This window comes from Heptranchias perlo, chromosome 16 (assembly GCF_035084215.1).
Source record: "Heptranchias perlo isolate sHepPer1 chromosome 16, sHepPer1.hap1, whole genome shotgun sequence".
NCBI lineage: Eukaryota > Metazoa > Chordata > Chondrichthyes > Hexanchiformes > Hexanchidae > Heptranchias > Heptranchias perlo.
The window spans coordinates 34,335,681-34,355,986 of record NC_090340.1 but is presented as its reverse complement, the minus strand read 5'-3'; the positions used below and the strand labels follow the sequence as shown (position 1 = coordinate 34,355,986).

General features: G+C 39.2%; 1 protein-coding gene across 1 annotated transcript in view; it reads right to left on the bottom strand.

The window, feature by feature from the left end:
* Positions 1-20,306, bottom strand: part of n4bp1 (nedd4 binding protein 1) — a 32,971-nt gene that overhangs the window by 10,266 nt on the left and 2,399 nt on the right. Inside the window, exons 2-4 of the mRNA XM_067997922.1 lie at positions 18,448-20,042; positions 1,567-1,697; positions 1,102-1,198 (exon numbers count right to left, since the gene is read on the bottom strand). Coding sequence (XP_067854023.1) covers positions 1,102-1,198; positions 1,567-1,697; positions 18,448-20,042 — 1,823 coding nt within the window. The remainder of the gene's footprint in view (positions 1-1,101; positions 1,199-1,566; positions 1,698-18,447; positions 20,043-20,306) is intronic.

The following is a 20,306-nucleotide window of genomic DNA, read 5'->3' as shown; positions in this document are numbered from 1 at the left end:
TGGGCCAAGCTCAGCCATTTACTAGTTAAGGCTTAAATGGAATAGATCACATTACTGTATCATATTAGCAATCCTAGCCCTTCTATACTATTAGAATTGTTTCACAAATTAGAGGTGGGTCAAGGAAAAGGTAGCACCTTATACCACTGCGGTACTTTTTTGTATTCCATCACAACTTTCCTCATGCCAGTACAATGCTGCCAGGCAGACGTCTTTCAAGTCGACGTTGCAATAGTTTTTCTTTGTGCTGACTATAACTCCATCCACTACAACGTTAGCCTTTTATTACATTTAAAAAAGACATCCAACATAGGTTTCTGATTCATCATTCAGTCTTCAACTGATTGAAGAGCCAGCAGTCTCATCTGTTCTTTTCAAATCAATAAATACCGATGATCAAATAACCTATACATGTCTTCAGAAAATAGGGAACGTGCTAAGTTTTATGTTTCTTCATTTACATTTTTTTTTCTTTCCTTCCTTTGCAGTTTCTCATTCATCCCAAATTGTTCTCTTACTGGTCTGTTTCAATCCATTTGTTTTACGGTTTCTCATAATTTTCACATTGTTTGCCTTGGATTTACAGTATCTCTTACTTGATTCTTTTCAAGACTGCAATGCCCACATATAAACCAATTGCACTGCATGGCAGACTCAATAAGTATATGCTCAAGTTAATTGCAGAACATTGTGGGCAATAATTTTCACAACAAAATGTAGCATTTTACTCAACAGGGGGGCAGGAGAAAAACAAACACTTTTCTCAGTGGGAACTTGAATGAAAAAGTAATTTTAAAAAAATGTGTTGTATTTGACCCATTTTATTGCAATTGGAGTCCTACCATCTGAAGCAAAGATTATAGTCAGTATAACTGCTGTATAACTATATAACTAACACTGTAAACAGCTTTTACAGAATTTTACAGCAAAAGTAACTTTAAATTAGGAATAAACGTTCATTGAGCAGTACTTCAATTAAAAAAAATACAATTAAAGAAAACGTACATATCAGGAAATAATCAAAGTATCAGAGTTCATAAGCCATTAGCATTGGTCTAGAGTAAAGAACACAATGAAGGTGTACTAGGTACATCATTTTACCTGTCATCATGAGATGCAATTCTTACTCCACACACAGTTCTAGCTGGTGTGAAAGAAAGCACACCCAGTTCCTCAAGTTCCGTTAAGAAATGCTGCTCTGTTTGAAAAACAAACAAGGTTTATCACATTCATCTTGTACTTAAAATGTCTAGCAAAAAACACTTGTTCTAAAAAAAAACTGTGGCTTTTACAGTCTGAGGTTTAGTCACTAAATTTATACAGACTCACATTTACAGATATGCAGCTCTGGAAAGCCATATAGAGTGGAAACATATAGATATGTTTTGTGTATACCCCAATAGAACTAAGAACGTCATGAGACACTCAATGCCAAAGTCAAAGAGAAAATAACTTTTTGCCTCAAGAATTTCAGTATGTTTATAAATTCAGGGTATATACTAATGTACAAGCACAGAAATCCCAAAATTATAAATGTTTAACGCAGGTTTTATTTTTAGAGCATACCTGTGATTTTGGGATCGCGTTTGGTTCTCCACTGAGGAACAAACACAGTTATTTTTCGGTGACCATGATTCCAAAAGAATTCCACTGCAATAGCAATACCACGACAGGAAAATATTTTTTTCATTCCATGGCTATGAAAGTAAAAATATATCATGAAAAACTGTTAAGACTCAAAAGACAGTATCATGCATTTATGTCACAAATTCTTGCAATATGAATTCAAATCAACCCCAATTGCTGCACACGACAAGGACCTGGAGTGTAAATATTTACGTACAGCTTACTCTTGTTAATTCAAAAGTAATTTTTTCCTCAAAATATTTGAATTACCCAGTCATTTGAACAGCAGAGGCACAATTAAGCAATTTCAAATTATGAGTAGATTGTGTGTATATACAGACAAACATTGCACACAAAATTTTTGGCAGTAAATTTGCCTGGTACTCAATTTTTTTTTCACAAAAGCTGACTTTATGTTTAATAGCCAACTATGTAATGTTTCTGTAGGACAGTTTATTTGGACTTATACTAATGGTACACAAGAATCTTATTGCAAAACTTAAATTGTCTGTCTAGGTGAAGAGGCGAATTGCTTACGCAGACCTCATATTAATCTAACTAAAGATTAACAAATGAGATCTGAACCTGAATTAGGAAATCACTTGCCCAGAAAGATCATTTGAAGTCTATCTCATAGATGTTCATTATAAACAAGTTTAACTGAATTATATAAAAAACACAGCACAGAAATTGAAGACAATAACACAATATTTAGTATAATTAAAATTTTACAAACTGATTTTAGGACATAACCTGAAGTCCATTAATTACACAGAATTTACAGCACAGAAATAGGCTATTCAGCCCAACCCAGACGAGTCTCCTCCCACTCTACTTCATCTAACACTATCTGCATATCCTTCTATTCCTTTCTCCCTCATGTACTTATCTAGCTTCCTCTTAAACATATCTATGCTATTTGCCTCAAATACTCCATGTGGTAGCAAGATCCACATTCTAACCACTCTCTGGGTAAAGAAGTTTCTTCTGAATTCCTTACTGGATTTATTACTGACTATCTTATAGTTTTGGACTTCCCCATAAGTAGAAACATCTACTCCAGGCCTACCCTATCAAACCCCTTCATAATTTTAAAGAACTCTATTAGGTCACCCCTCAGCCTTCTCTTTCCCCAGCCTGTTGAGTCTTTCCTGATAGTTATAACCTCTTCAGTTCTGGCCTCATCTTTGTAAATCTTTTTTGCACGTTCTCTAGTGCCTCTATATCCTTTTTGTAATATGGAGACCAGAACTGTGCACAGTACTCCAACTCTGGTCTAACCAAGGTTATATTTAAGTTTAACATAATTTCTCTGCTTTTCAAATCTATTCCTCTAGAAATGAACCCCAGTGCTTTGTTTGCATTTTATGGCCTTTTTTTAAATATAAAAGTTATATAAATTATGTGACAACAAAGTTCTGGAAAATGAAGTTAGGCAAATAAGTGATGAGATTAGGAGAACAATTGGGAAATAGTGACTATAACATACTTAGGCTCCTTGTCAGAACAGAAAAAGATAATTAAGAGTTAAAGATAAAGGTGCTGAACTGGAAAAAGGCAAAGTTCAATGAGATAAAAGGGGATCTGTCCCAAATTAACTGGGCAGAAACGTTGGCAAACAGGTCAAAAAGCAGTGGAAAAAATGTGATGCAGTGTACAAAATAAATATGTTTCTATAAAACAAAAAGGGGATGTAAAGTGTAGAGGTCTGTGGATAAAGAGACAGATCAAAACAAACTTAAAAAGGGAGGCAGATGATAAATTTAGGGCTAAAAAACTAAAAATAATCTTGAGGAATACAGGAAATGTAGGAGGGGAGGTGAAAAGGGAGATTCAGAGGAGCTAAAAGAGAATATGAAAGAGAGCTAACGGATAACACAACAGGAAATAGTATGGGCTTTTATAAGTATATAAAAAGTAAAAGAATTGTTAATGAGAGGGTAGAACTACTCAGATGAAGGAGGGAGTCTAAATGTGGAGAATGAAAGTATGGCACAGATATTAAATAAATATTTTTCATGAGTTTTTATAAATGATGGTAGAAGTGAAAAAGTAGTGTACCAGAGAATATGAAACAATTAATAGAACTGTGGAAAAGGAATTGGTTCTGAAAAAAAATTAACAGAACTCAAGAAGGATAAATCACAGGCCCTAATGGCACGTACCCTTGGCTACTGAAAGGCAAGAGGGCAGATAATCAAGGATCTGGCCACAATTTTTTTCCTCCTTAAATATGTAAATTATGCAGTTGGACTGGAGAGTAATCAATGCATCACTCTTATTCAAGAAGGAAGAGAAGGCCAAATCTGGTAACTATCGACCAATTAGTCATCAATTTTTGGCAAATTCAGAATCCATAATTCGAGATAAAATTCATGAGCGTTTTGAAACGTACGGATTAATCAAGAACAGCCAGCATAGATTTGTTAAAGGCAAGGCGTCCTTGTTTTTTTGAAGGAGTGACTAATTAAAGGCAATGCAGAAGGTATAGTGAATATGGAATGCCTTCTGAAAACCATAAGGTGCCTTACAAGAAGCTTGTTCCCTGTCCATTAACCGACCTTCTATCCACATTGCTGCTTGTATCATATGCTTGTTTAGGCATATGAAATAAAAAGGGACATGTAGCAGCACAGATAGAAAGCTAGTTGATACACAGTAAACAAAGTCTCAGGGCAAGTGGGTGTTACTTGGACAGGAGAAGGGGTGGAAGTGGTGTACCCAGGGGTCAGTGCTGGGTCCACTTTTGCTCTTGGTATGAACTTGGGTGAAGGGAACACAATCTTGAAATCGGTTGACAAAACAAAAGTAGGAGGTTTGGCAAACAGTAAATAGAGCAGTAAAAGATTAACCCGTACATTTCAAAATGCTCATGAATTTTATCTCGAATTATGGATTCAGGAAAACAGACAGGGTAGCAGAATGGGCAGATCCAAATTAATGTGGCTAATTATGAGGCAATACATTGTGGGAGATAAAGCAAGGAACATGAGTATACCCTTAATGAAAAGACACTGGACAGTGGATGAATAGAGCACCTACAGGTTCAAATACACAATTTCATGAAGCACGATGTGGGTAGATAAAACCATAAAAAAGTCCAATAGAATTTTAAGTTTCACAAATAGGGGCATATAGGAGTAAAGAAGTAATAATGAATTTATGTAAAACATTTATTAGCTCACACTTAAGAGTACTTATAACATTTTGGATGTCCCATTATAGAAAGGACATTAAAACAGTGTAGTTTCACTAGGATGATGCCAGGGATGGAAAACTATAGTTATAAGGGGAGACTTGAGATACTGGGACTAATTCCACTGGATTAGAGATGGTTAGGAGGAGATTTAATAGAGAATGTTAAAATGATAAAAAGAATGTAATAGATTTAATAGGGAAAGACCATTTCTTCTATTTGGGGTGTCAGTGACATGGGGTCACCAATTTAAAATTATTACTGAGAGTGAGGAGAGGGGTTAGGAGAAATTTCTTTATGCTGGGGGCTGTTGGAGAATGAAATGCTTTGCCACAGGAAGTGGTTGAGGCAGAGACCATTGAATCTTTAGAGAAAAACTGCAGTAATATTTGAATCAGAGGAAGATACAGGATGAGAGAGTGGGACAGTAGGATTCATTTTAGATTGCTCTAGCAAAGAACTGGCACAGACATAATGAGCCAAACAGCCTCCTTTCATGCTGTTGAGTCCATGGTTCTATGGTAAGTGCTGGTACATGTAGCTGCTATCCCATGATAGAGCTTGGGTATTTTCTGATTCCATTATCACTAGAGCTTACTACTTACAGGAATAAATGCAGAAAAGATATTGCGCTTTATGGCTTCACTTAGTCCTTCACCCAACCTCAACATGATTGTATTCTTCCCCCTCCTCTTTTATGGTAAGCGAGATTCTTTACATTGCAATTCTCCATAAGCTTAACACTGCAAAAAGGCTCTTCTTGCCTTACAAATCAACTAAATGTAGGCAATTTCAACTTTCCATACGTTCCAAGAAATGTTCCTATGAACACAGTTTAATATTTCAATCCTTATTCTGCTTTCAAAAGGTCACATTTCAAAACAATTACTGCTAGTTACTTATATTTTTTTTAAAAAGACAAGCATTTGTACACGGGGAACAGTGATTGGTTTAGAGAACATGCATATTATTATTTGGAACCACTAATTATCAATACATTGTATATTTATTTATGTACAATGTCCACCAAGAATTAATCGGCATTTCATACTTAAGTCAGCATCAGGAGAGTCGTTTCGTGATTGTTACCATAGTTTTGAGAAAACATGGTCCTGAAGCCAGTTCCACAGTCACTCTCCCTAACTACATGCTGTTCAATAAAGTGGATATCTATTTTCAAACAAAAGGTGATTTAGCCAATATCCCTGACAATTAATTTTTTAACCACCATTGCTGATGAGACAATAAAGCATCCTGCTTTGCTCATTTTTATCAAATCCGGACCACAAACACACAGATGAACAATTCCACAAGCTCCCCCCACAATGAGTATCTTTCCAATGACCCAAAGCAACCTCCTTCATCTCCCACATCAAGCAACTTGTTGAATGTAAGCTACCTCCTCAGAGGAGCAAACCCTCCCCCTCCCCCAACTGAATATCAGCTTGATTTGGCAATTCCTTCCTCCCAACCACAATTCCTTTGTAAGTTAGAACCCTGCAACCCCCATCAATTGAACATCTTAATACAGCCCCCCCCACCCCTACGTAGCATCATCTGGGCAAAGTAGACTAACCCTCTTAGCCCTAAACCGCCCCCCCCCCACCCAACTTTCTACCTGAACATCATTCAAGCAATATACAATGTAACACACCACTCAACAGATCAGCTTCATTACCTCCTTCCAGCCTCCTTTACCTACCTCCTCCTCCTCCCCTGTCCCTCCTTCCTCTCCCCATCTCTTTTCAACCCTCTTTACCTTTCTCCCTCTCCGCTGTCCTTTCTCCACCATCCTAACTGCTTCCTTCCCCCTCCCCATTTGTGGTCCAATTCAATTATTCCTCCATGTTCCTTCACCTTCCGGCCCTACTTGACTTGAATACTGCATTTGATCTTAACTGCCCACGTGCAACACCATGGGAGATTGACTAATGTATATTCTTTTACATATTTATCATTTTTTATGCCTTACCAGTGTTAAAGCTAAGAATACACAGCAAGATGGTATGGAAGATGTACAAGTTGGAGTTACAGATCTGTTATTTAGCATTAGTGCTTAAGGGGAGTAGGCTTTAGCTGCACTGTTGGCAGTCGAGCACTTTGGCAACACTGAAGGGTAGTCTTGGGATATGGTAGCACTAGGGTGGGGGTTCTTCAGTTTAGTAGCACTGTGTTCGGGCTTCTGAGGTGTAGCAGCATGGGGATGGAATGTGGGACATGGCTCACTGATATGGATTAGACAGCACTGTTGGGGTGGGGCAAGGGTGTCCTATATTTGGGTGCACTGGTTTGTAACTAAGAGAACTGTGCAAACTTTAAATTTGATGTTGTGTGATTGGTTCCTGGAAGTGTATGTCTGTCTATCTCTCGTGTGTCAGTAATTATTTACAATTTGTAACTTAACAAAACTCAGCTAATGAGAGGCTTTATTTGGTTTCAAATTTCAACTCATGTTTTTTTTTATAAACAAAACAGAACTCTAGTTAGGATGAGGAAAGACATTGCCTGAGAGGGAGGGAGGGACAGACAGATACAGAGACACAATTTGTCCTCTGGCGTTACATCAAACGGTTTGTTAGAAACAGAGAGAAACATTCTACCATTTCGCTATTTTAAATGGTACTGCTGCATCTTATGCTCAGACTGCAGGACCTGCCTTCAATTAAAACCACCACCGCTCTGGGCAAAATATTTACATTTTCAGGAAATGTTTAATGAAGGTAATAAAGGACACAAAAACAATTCAATGAATATATTTAAATTATGTCAATGAAATATGTAAATTAGATTTTTTTGTTGAAAACTTATTTGAGATTAAATACTTCAATTATTCCAAAAAAGTCATTTTTTATCCCCAAAACGCACTGATCGATTTAATTTATTGACAAACAGTGACCATAAAATGAACACACAATGTATATTTTTTCCAGTGTTCTAGGAAGTAATATTTGTGAACAGGAAATGCTTGCATATGCAAGATTATATTACACATATTTATGGATTTAGGAACTCATCCCCAGCCCATTCATGTAAAGAAAAACAGCAGGATCTCACTTTTTGTGGAAATTCCCTTAGGAGATATCAATTACAGCTTTTAAAGGTTATAATTTTTCAGCATGGATTACATTTCCTCAGTTAAAAACTAAGCATAGTTCTCTTCATTCCCCATACTTTTTAAACATAGCTTTTATGGTAACTAAATGGAGCATACTCAAGTCTGATGGAAAAAACTTCTTGCAACATTGTTTTCAGTATTTCAAATGTTCGTAATAAGCAAAAAATTAAAAATCAACTTCCTGGAAGCTCCATGCTAGGATACTAACAAAAAATTTCTAGACACATTAGGGCAGTTGGAAAACTTGTACAACTAAATTAAAATTTTGGAAACATTTCTCACTAAGCTACAACCTACAAAAGCAATTGTCTAAAAGTTTGTTCACATAGTTACAGGGAGGAAAGTACAGAATACCGACGGTTACTGCAAAGCAGCAATGTTTATGGTAATGTGGTAATGTGGGAATCCCCCAATCAGAACACTAATGGTGATTAACTGACTCATTCCATTGAATAGCAAATAGTGTATACTTAGCATCTGCACTATACAATTGTATGTGATACAAGGAATCTAGTTATGATTCAGACTGACATGACTATCTTTTTATTACTGTGAATAGCACTTCTATGTATACATTTATGCTCTGAGTGACACGCCTACAGCACTCCTTCACAAGTATGCAGCGTGGAAGGAAAAAAAAATTGTTAGTCACACTTTAGTCACAGCAATAACATTTGGTAGAATCAGTCTAAAGGGTAGTCTCATATCTCACTCCAGCCTCAGGTAGTTTTTAATTGGGTAGTTGAGAGTCCCTTTGGTTTGGGTTCAGTACATAAAAATTTCTGCACCCCCCCAAGGATTACTCTAAATAATTCCCCCTTTTTTCCCTCACATCTCAATAAATGGAATTTAATACCACAATACGTGCCAAGAGTCAAGCATTATACAGAATCAGACTGGAAGCAAACCCAATTTACCGCCATAGTAAAAAAAATCTCGCTACTTTACCTACCCTCTCTTGGCATATCCCAATATTTCATTTCTGTTCACTTTGCATTGAGGCTTCAAAAGTAACAAGAACATAGAGTGTGAAACAAGAAAAATCCATCTGGCCCATCAAGCAGGGTGTTGACAAGACCCCTAGCATATGCTTAGAATCAAAGTGAAAATCGTAAACCTAAGTCACAAGGAGAAACAGTTGCATTGTGTTACTCTGGCCATGAACTGCAAAATTATTGAAATGCATTGAGTTTTGATGAATAGATGCAGATTGTGAATTAAGTGCATAGATTTTGATCTTGCATGAAACAGTTAAAAAGTTAAATGTCATTTTGTTTTTGTAATGTGTGGCAATAATGAGTGAGAGAACAGGATATTACAGGTTTCTGTTCATCTCAAAGCTGACTTTTTAAAAAAAATGTTTTTAAAATGCTGTATCTGCTCAAATTAAAATCAGCACACCAGGAAACTTAATGCGGTGCGGAACAAAATACAAGGGAAATGGAATGTCATAAAAACTGAAGTTAAAAGATGAGCAAATATTTAACAAACCTAGAACAGGGAGGATGTTCCCAATGGATGGGGAATCCATAACCAGGGGTCACAGTCTCAGGATACGGGGTATGCCATTTAGAACAGAGATGAGGAGAAATTTCTTCACTCAGTGGGTGGCGAACCTGTGGAATTCTCTACCACAGAAGGCAGTGGAGGCCAAGTCATTAGATGTATTCAAGAAGGAGATAGATATATTTCTTAATGCCAAAGGGATCAAGGGAATTGGGGAAAAAGCGGGAACAGGGTATTGAGTTAGACGATCAGCCATGATCATATTTAATGGCGGAGCAGGCCCGATGGGCCGAATGGCCTACTCTTGCTCCTATTTTCTATGTTTCAAAAGCAGCACTATACATTTAGAAAGCAATAGCCACCTTTCAGGTTTTATATTTACTTACTTATTGGAAGGCTGTTTCCAGTGGAGTGCTGCAGGGCTCAGTACTAGGTCCTTTGCTTTTTGTGGTATACATTAATGATTTGGACTTAAACATAAGGGGCATGATTAAGAAATTTGCGGATGACACAAAGATAGGCCGTGTGGTTGACAGTGAGGAGGAAAGTTGTAGACTCCAGGAAGATATCAATGGACTCGTCAAATGGGCAGAAAAGTGGCAAACGGAGTTCAATCCGGCGAAGTGTGAGGTAATGCATTTGGGGAGAGCAAACAAGGTAAGGGAATACACAATAAATGGGAGGATACTGAGAGGTGTAGAGGAAGTGAGGGACCTTGGAGTGCATGTCCATAGATCCCTGAAGGTAGCAGGATAGGTAGATAAGGTGGTTAAGAAGGCATACGGAATGCTTTCCTTTATTAACCGAGGCATAGAATATAAAAGCAGGGTTGTTATGCTGGATAAAACAGTAGTTAGGCCACAGCTTGAGAACTGCGTACAGTTCTGGTCACCACATTACAGGAAGGATATAATTGCACTAGCGAGGGTGCAGAAGAGATTTACGAGGATGTTGCCAGGACTACAGAATTTTAGCTATGAGGAAAGATTGGATTGGCTGGGGTTGTTTTCCTGGAACAGAGGAGGCTGAGGGGTGATTTGATTGAGCTGTATAAAATTATGAGGGGCCTAGATAGAGTGGATAGGAAGGACCTATTTCCCTTAGCAGAGGAGTCAATAACCAGGGGGCATAGATTTAAAGTGATTGGTAGAAGGATTAGAGTGGAAATGAGGATGGTGGGGGTCTGGAACTCACTGCCTGAGAGGGTGGTAGAGGCAGAGACCCTCAACTCATTTAAAAAATAACCGGATGTGCACCTGAAGAGCTGTGACCTGCAGGGCTACGGACCAAATGTGGGAAAGTGGGATTAGGCTGGGTGGCTCGTTTCTCAGCTGACACGGACACGATTGGCCGAATGACCTCCTTCTGTGCCGTAAATTTTCTATGATTCTACTCACCTTCATTTGCTTTGGCAAGATCATTAGTTTCATCACAAGGTCATTTTCATTGCTGACATTACATGAACTCTACAATGTTTCAGCTATCACGTAAGAGGGGAAAGAATCTATCTGATCACAAGTAGTCAGCTACTCTTTTCATTAAATCAATGTTTTTTTAAAAAAACGTCGACATTTTGGATTCTCCTCTACTTGAGTTAGCTGTGCAATTTATGGCTCAAATGATTCAGATTATCACAGGTGAAAGAAACTTTAATACTCAGATCAAAAGGATGAATTTAAGTATAAATGAAGTCTATATAACAAGTGAATGGGAGAGATATGATTCATTGCTGCTTGAAATGTCATGGGAATTAGGATGCACTGCTGAATGGAATTGGAGAGCCTTGTCAGCTTAAAAAAAGTGAGCGGTGTATTGTTCCAAGTTTTCTGTGGGTTTGGAAAGCAAGTTTACATTGGCTCTTCCGAATTCATGCCCACTTCTTTCTAAAACGTCATGACGACATTGTTGGGATGTTACAAAACTGCCCATAAGAAAGAAAAGTTTGAAATTTGAAATGCTGAAGATAGTGTTTACACTTGGGTTAAAGATCTGAAATTGGACTTTGAAACTCAACAGCTGGAGGTTTCTTGTTCCTGGATCAAGTGTAATTGAGGGCCAGATCACTTATCTGCTTTAATTTAATGGCAAGGATTTCCTGCAACGGAATGATCGGCAAGGTGTGTTTCCCGGAGGAGTAATTTGAACACACTGTAGCGGGCACATTAGTGAATCAGAAGACCTCGGAAGCGTTGCAGTCAGTGGTTTGCCACAAAGGCCAATCACAGGTCACCATAGAAAGCTCATAACAGACGCCATAACCCATAGCGAGGCTTGGGAGTTAAGGCAAGTGTTATGCTGTATCTGTCTTGTCTAAAATTACTTTAAATTACTCAAAACATTTGAATTTAGTTCAAAATTGCTGTAAAACAATGCAAAAAGTAATTTCCAGTGTCTGAACTGCCCCTTTTTCAGAGAGATGCTGCAAGACAAAGCCAAAACAAGTGCTATAAGCTTTGGCAATGAGGACCAGCAGGCCCTCTTCGAGGAGGTGTCAAATGTTAGGAACGCTTGCAGGAAAAGTTTTATTAAAGAATAAGGACTCCATTTCTAGTTAAAAGACAGATTTACAAAATCTGTTAAACAGGCAATATCTGTAGAATATCAACAAATAGCTCAAATCTCCACGGCTGTACCGATTGACATCTTACAAGATAGCCTTGGGTAGTTCTAATCTTCTAATAGATATATCTATCTGTTTAGCGACAATATGTTTACCTTTTCTGTACTTGTAAGGACAGCTTTTGTTATGAGACCCATTCTCTGGAATGCTGAGTTGATGTAAGTTAGCTGCAAAACTGAGAGTGAAGGTCATGGAGGAGGTGATGTAATGGCCCTGTAGCTATAATAAAAAACGAGACCATTGTGAAGAAGGTAGGGAAGACCCAGAGGGCTAAATCACCTTGCCACCGAACTCAGCAACTATAATATGAGGTCTCCTGCGGCCTTCGCATTGTTGTGTGCCTACAATAAATTCATATAATAAAATGTGAAACTAAAACTACATTTAAAACTGTAATTCCTGGCACAGGGACAATAGCTCCAAGCTGCGCTCTCTAACAGTAGGAATCAACAGAAAAGCGCCACGAGTGGCTCCTGGGGACATTTGGTGAAGGCTCCCCATAAGGCCAGCAAGCAGCATGGAAGGAGATGGCAGCGGCCCCGAGTGCCACTTCATTGACGCCACGGACTAGTGTCAGAAGAAATACAATGACCTGACCAGGGTTGGCAAGGTAACAAACCACTGCAGCTTTACGTTTCTTAGCAGTGGCTGCCTGTTCTCGCAGATTCACCAGAATGGTTCCAGGGCTTCAAGGTTTAAATTATGAGGCAAGGTTACATAAGCTTGGGTTATATTCCCTTGAGTTTAGAAGGTTGAGGGGTGTTCTAATTAAGGTGTTTAAATCAATAAAAGGATTTTATAAGTAAATACACAGTAGAAATGTGGAATTCTCTCTTTCCACCCCCCAAAAGTCGGTGATGCTTGGTCAACTTAAATTTTCAAGACTGAGATCGACAGATTTTTATTAGGCAAGAGGAACAAGGGATATGGGACAATGGCGGATAAATGAAGTTGAGGTACATATTAGCCATGATCTAACTGAATGGTGGAACAGGCTTAAGGGGCTGAATGGCCTACTCCTATTGCTATGTTGCTGAGTGTTTCCAGCATGTTCCAGTTTTGTTTCATGCTGTTGTAAAGATATTGGTTTAGAACCTGCAGGTGGTCTCTTAGTGACAGGTGCCAAATAGGTGTTGGGCTGCTCATGCAGAAATTTAGATAGGTGACTGGCACGTGCTTTCAGGCTAAATGTGTTTAACAAGATCCTTGAATCTGTGTTGACCAGGGAGACAGGCTTATACAGGGGTCCTGTTATTGAATTAAGAGAAAGCAGGTCCCCATTCAAGGTCAAACTAGAAATGCCTTCAAAGTCCCCATAGAAAGTGGTAATCAGTAGCAGAACACCTAAGCAAGCTGTCACCCTAACAACTATACCTCTCGCACGTCAAGTCAATTTCTGCACAACTCACCTATATTCTGTTTTCTCTCGGCAGGGCAAATTAATGTGTAACTCGTGTGAGTGCAGGGTGACTGGTGGGGGATAACTTTCCTCAAAGCACTTACAATGCATGAGGAGAGGGTCCTCCAAATACAGGGGAGTCATGATCTGTAGCACACTGCGAGGTGAGATCAAGAGCCCTGTTTTGTCTCTGGGACAGCTATTCACCCCAAGACTGCATCGGAGGATGGAAATGCTGCACCATTCTAACCTTTTGTCTTTCTTTCCTACAGGTTCAGAGGCCCGATAAGCCAAGGGGAGAGAACGACAAGGGGAAGCCTGAGCAGGAGGACGAGGTGGCAGAGCACCCATAGGGGCGAGTCGGAAGAAGGGGTGTGTGCATACTCAACCAGATACTGAAGTGGAGGAGAGGGGAGTCCACAGCATCCCTCTTGACTCCCCTTCTGAAAGCCTCATTGCCAATTCCTGGCCCCACCCAAAATGTAGCAAATGCACCTGCAGACACCCACGTGGGAACAAGCACCCCTGTGGACCCGGTAAGACGGCTGGCTAATTCCAACAGGTTGAAGGACCAGGGACAATTGGAAGGGGGGGGGGGGGGGAAGGGGGTGTTAAAGATGTCCCCAATGAGGCAGGGTCAACGACAGGCGATGACCGAGGAGGTATGGAAGGACTTCAGGTGCCCGCATCAGAGAAGGATGCTGCAGGAGCATCGCAAATACTTGCAAGCTCTAGGGTTGACCAATTGCCAGTTGCACCTGCTCACTGCTGATGGTTTGCAGGGATAACTGCGCGAGATGGGTACCTTTCACCAGTAGATTGTTCAGGGCCTTCAGAATCTGGCGGAAGCCTCAACATCCACCCTGCAACTGATGTCCATGCCCCACGAGCCAGCGCTGCCTGCTGCATTGATAGTAGTGGTCTCAGATGGACGTGCTGCACCTCTCGGGATGGCAGCATTTCTTAGGGCTCTGGCCTTCTTCCTCAGGTTCTCTGCCAGTGCCACAAGCCAGCCTCCCAACTGAACTAGGAAATGATTATCTGTAGCACTAAAAACAAACTAACTACTGGCCATGATCATTAATTGTGAGTGGTTTTCAATGTACAGGCTCAAAGCTCAATAAATATTTTGTAATGGGAAAGCTGGCTCTGGATAAATCCAAGAAACTTTTCTTACAGTCAAGATTCCTCTGTCCTCTCCAATAAAAAAACTGCCCAATTCTATTAGTATAAGCTCATAGCTTAGGCCATGAGTCCCAGAGTACTCGTTACGTTTTTGAACCCTTTAGAAAAAACACACTAGAGCAATATTGCAGATATAGCTTTAACAATGTATTGAATTACCCCTTTTCGTCTTGTAATCAAATGCTTTAACTGTCCAGAATTAAATACTTTTTAACGATTGAGCAATATGCTCAAATTTTCTCAAAAAAAAGGTACTTGTACACAGTGCACACAATTCCTATACTGCCATGTATTTGCGTATATTTTTCCACATTAAAATCTATTTGCTATCTCTTACCCATCTACTTTTTATTTTAAATGATTTCTGCATTGATCATCTGGCCACAAAACCAGAAATCAACAATTTAGTAACTACTAAATGTACCCTAATCTAAATTCCACCAGTGATTGCTCCCAGAGCCTCCTTCATTTTTCAGTTTTTGTTGCTCTTTGAAAATACACCACCTAAAGTCAAGACCACCCTGCTGTCATGTGCTATCTATGAGTTGACAGGAGACACATGATAACATAGCAAAGACATCCCAGACAATTTCTCCCTCCTCCTTCACAGCCTCCACTTGGCACTTTCTCTTCTCACTTCCTCGAAAGCAATCAGTGGAGTGGAAAAAAGTGAACCTGCATTTCTTCACTCCATGATGGTTTCCGTCAACCAGCAACATCATCATCTGCTTTCAACTGCAGAAATTGTCAGATAGATAAGTTGTTAATTTTAATGGCCTAGCCTCAAATGACCTCTGAAAATCCATATTCATTGATTACCTTTATTTCAGGAATCTACTTCCCTCTGCAAAAGAATTCCCATTTTTATTGCCTCTATGCTCTTCCAATGAAGACTTAAAATCGTGTGGAATAATCTTGTACAGTTCCCCCACTAGAGATGCTCATCTAATAGGCCCATGAGAATTATATCTTAGCTCTTGGGTACAACCCCTCATAGCCAGAGCTCTTGAAAATATTAATTTCCTCACTAATTTCCTTGATCCAAGGATCGGTAGCCATTTGTTTTGTCTACGATACAAACAAGATTGCTACAAATCTGGTACTTGTCCAGTCATTCAACGTCAGAATTTGAACTATTGAAATTTAAGTTTATTGGAAATGGGTTTCCATCAGCAAGATATAAAGTAAGCAACTACTTATATATAACAAAATAAATAATTTGTAATTAAATAAAAGATTAATAATTCAGTAAACTTAGCCCCAACCAATAAACTCAAGTCAAATATGTTGTATTTATTTTGCAAACCTAGCTAGGTTAAATATCTAGCTATAAGAACATAAGAATAGGAGGAGGAGAAGGCCATACGGCCCCTTGAGCCTGATCCGCCAGTCATGGCTGATCTTCTACCTCAACTCCACTTTCCTGCCCTATCCCTTGATTCCCTTAATGTCCAAAATTCTAATCGATCTCGATCTTGAATATACCCAATGATTGAGCATCCACAGCCATCTGGGGTAGAGGATTCAAAGATTCACAACCCTCTGAGTGAAGAAATTTTTCATAATCTTGGTCCTAAATGGCCGGCCTCTTATCTTGAGACTATGACCCCTAGTACTAGACTCTTCAGCCAGGGGAAACAGCCTCTCAGCATCTACCCTATCAAGACCTCTCAGAATTTTATACGTTTCAATGAGATCACCTCTCATTCTTCTAAACTCCAGAGAATATAGGGCCATTCTACTCAATCTCTCCTCATGGGACAACCTTCTCATCCCAGGAATTAATCTAGTGAACTTTGTTGCACCCCCTTAAGGCAAGTATATCCTTCATTAGGTAAGGAGACCAAAACTCTACACAGTACTCCAGGTGTGGACTTACCAAAGCCCTATATAATTGCAGCAAGACCTCCTAACTCTTATACTCCAACCCCCTTGCAATAAAGGCTAATGTACCATTTACCTTCCTAATTGCTTACTGTACCTGCATGTTAACTTTGTGATTCGTGTACAAGGACATCCAAATCCCTCTGACTACCAACATTTGTTAGTCTCTCACCTTTTAAAAAATATTCTGCTTTTCTATTCTTCCTACCAAAGTGGATAATTTCACATTTCCCCACGTTATACTCTATCTGCCATCTTCTCGCCCACTCACTTAACCTGTCTATATACCTTTGCAGCCTCTTTGCATCCTCCTCACAGCTTACATTCCCACATAGCTTTGTATCGTCAGCAAACTTGGATACATTACACACTGTCCCCTCACCTAAGTCATTGATACATATTGTAAACAGCTGAAGCCCAAGCACTGATCCTTGTGGCACCCAAAAATGACCCATTTATTCCTACTTTGTTTTCTGTCCATTAACCAATCCTCAATCCATGCTAATATATTACACCCAATCCCATGAGCACGAATCTTGTGTAACAACCTTTTGTGTGGCACCTTACTGAATGCCTTTTGAAAATCCAAATATACACATTCACTGGTTCCACTTTATCTACCCTGCTAGTTACACCCTCAAAAAAACTAATAGATTTGTCAAACACGATTTCCCCTTCATAAAACCGTGTTGACTCTGCTTGATCATATTATGATTTTCTAAGTGTCCTGTTACTAAGTCCTGACTGACAAATTCTAGCATTTTCCCTACTACTGATGTCAGGCTAACTGGCCTATAGTTCCGTGTTTTCTCTTTCCCTCCTTTCTTTCTTGAATAGCGGGGTTACATTTGCTACCTTCCAATCCACGGGGACCATTCTAGAATCTGGGGAATTCTGGAAGATCAAAACCAATGCATCCAATATCTCTGCAACCGCCTCTTTTCAAACCCTAGAATGTAGCCCAACAGGCCCAGGTAATTTATCGGCTTTTTGTCCCATTAATTTCTCCAGTACTTTTTCTTTACTAATCTTAATTACTTTAAGTTCCTCACTCTCATTAGACCCTTGGTTCCCCACTATATCCATTATGTTTTTTGTGCTTCTACTGAGAAGACAGATACAAAATATTTATTTAACTTCACTGCCGTTTCCTTATTTCCCCGTTATAATTTCTCCTGTTTCTGCCTCTAAGGGACCCACGTTTACTTTCACTAATCTCTTCTTTTACATACTTGTAGAAGCTCTTCCAATCTGTTTTTATATTTCTTGCTAATTTACTCTCATATTCAATTTTCTCCCTCATCAATTTCTTGGTTATCCTTTACTGATTTCTAAAACCCTCCCAATCCTCAGGCTTCCTGCTCCTTATTTCAATCGTGCCTATGCCAACTGGCTCATAATAGAGAAATTTATTCAATGTTCTCACTATTTCAAATCAGTGTAGACCTAGTATATTTATACATTTACAGTCTTCAAAACAAAGAAGCTTGTGTGTCTGTATAACACTATTGTGTTTCTCAAACAACTCAAAGCACTTTAAATGCAATTAATTACTTTGACAAATTTGCCTATAGTCACTCAATTTCAGTCATTTTTCACAAGATCTCACAAACAGCAGAGAAAAATCAGTTAACTTTTTTGTTGGCTTGGATAAGGGAGCTATGTTGGCCAGATGAACTATGCTCTGCTTTGAATAATGACATGGGAATTCAGTCTGTTCCAGAAGACATCACCTCTAGCAATGTTGCAATCAATAAGTACTGCACTGGAATGTCAAATGCTGCAATAGGGCTTGAATCCACAAGCTTATCAAAGAAGGGTGCCACAACTGAGCCAAACTAACACTGGTACAAAACTTTGCCACTTCCTATGCAGTGCATGCAAGGTTAATCATAAAGTAATTTAATGATACTTACGCCATAGCAACATTACTTCCATCGATTATAATATGTTTTAAATTTGGTTGCCCAGGATCACTTGTTAGGGTTAGCTTGTAAGGGCTTTTTAGTAAATCGTGGAACCGTTGAACTCCAGTCACCGAAGCACCCACTTGCTGATTAGAGGGCACAGCAGGCTGCCGAAGAGTCACAGTCAAATGTGGCTGTTCAGAACTGCCTCTTGCTACAATATCACTTTCAGTTAGTGATATTCTCTCAGTAACTAATTTTTCAACATTGTTGTAATGCTTGGCAGGCTGAAATTTTTCAACATCTTGAATTAACCTCACTGCGGGAGGCTTTCTTAAGACTTCATCTCTGTTGTCCTGGGCAGTGCCGACCAACACTACATCTACAGGATGACAATTTTCTTTAAGTGTCTCGTTTTTCCTTTGGTCTTGTGAATAACTGGTTGATTTAGATTTTGGTTTACTCTCTTTAACTTCAGCAGTTCTGGCAGTACAAGTTCCCTGTTTCTCCATTTGTGGATTCTTTGTTTCATTCACTAGATTTGCACGAGAGCTACTTGAAACAGCTGTCTGCTGTACACCAGCAGCTTGGTCTTTTTCCGAACGTTTACTTTCTTCAACAATTCTTTTTAGCAGTAACATAGGTTCTTCAGTCTGCCCCATTTCACTAATTACTCTTTTTATAACATCGCTGGAATAACCCATTGTTCTAAAAAATTCTACAAGCATGTTGAACTCCATTTCTGGAGTAGTAGCAGTGGAGTCTTCTTCAATTTGATCATCCTGCTGTTCAATTAAGGAAGCGTTACATACAATGGGGTCACTGGTGACCAAGTCATTACAAGGTGTTTTAGTTGTAGAGTTAATTGCTACAAAATCATCGATATCTCCTGAAAACTGCCGCTTTGTATGTCTGTCCTCACTGCTAGATGATCTTCGTTTGCATGACGGTCTCTCCTTTCCCGTTGATGAAGACTCCTCGCAAGATGTTTGTTCTGTTTCTGGACCAAATGATTTTTGCGTTACTTGTGTGAGCATTGTGTCCATTTGCTGAGCAAGTTCAGATACAGGTGTGCCAGCCTGTTTTCTGGCTTCTTCTAAGGAGGGCAGATCTTTACATTTTGCCTCAGAACACTCAGTCTTTTGGGAGGAGTTAAATGCATCATGATTAACGATTTGTGAATTATCAGGTTCCAGAGTAAGATCTATAAATTCTTCAAGGCGAAGTACATCTTGAGCAAGATTCATAAGTTCCTCCTTTACAGAACTGGGCAAGAGCAGCAAATCCATTGTATATTTATCAGCATGCGATTCTACAAAATGTTTGAAGTTCCTCTTAATGAAAGATTCCCTTTTGCTTGGTAGGCTTTGGTTATCTCTGAAGAGTTGCACAAACTGCTGTATTCGGGTTTTTGCCATAATCACTGCCTCAGTGACTCCTGTAATAGCAATCACTCCAGCACTTGCCATGGAAATGTCAGCACAGGTATCCTGTATGAGACACTTGAGAAACAAGCCCTTAGCTCCTGCAAAAATGCAATGCATATCCTTTGGATAATGTTCAATTTCACGAAATTCTGGATTACAAACACCCTTGATATATTCCTATAAAATGTAAAAGAAAATATTAGGTAGTTGAAGTGTTGATCAATACCACACAATTAATTAAGACTAAGATATTTTTTGTGCAAAACTTCACTTTCCTTGCTCATTGGAAAAAAAGAGTCAAGCAAGCAAGTGCAGAAAAAACTCCTGGCAAACTAACTATGAGGATTGGTGGGAAGATCATTGCTGATCCAATTGGCCAACTCCAAATACCACTTGGCATTTTTGGAGCCAGGCACAAGGACATTGAATCTGAGAGGCTTA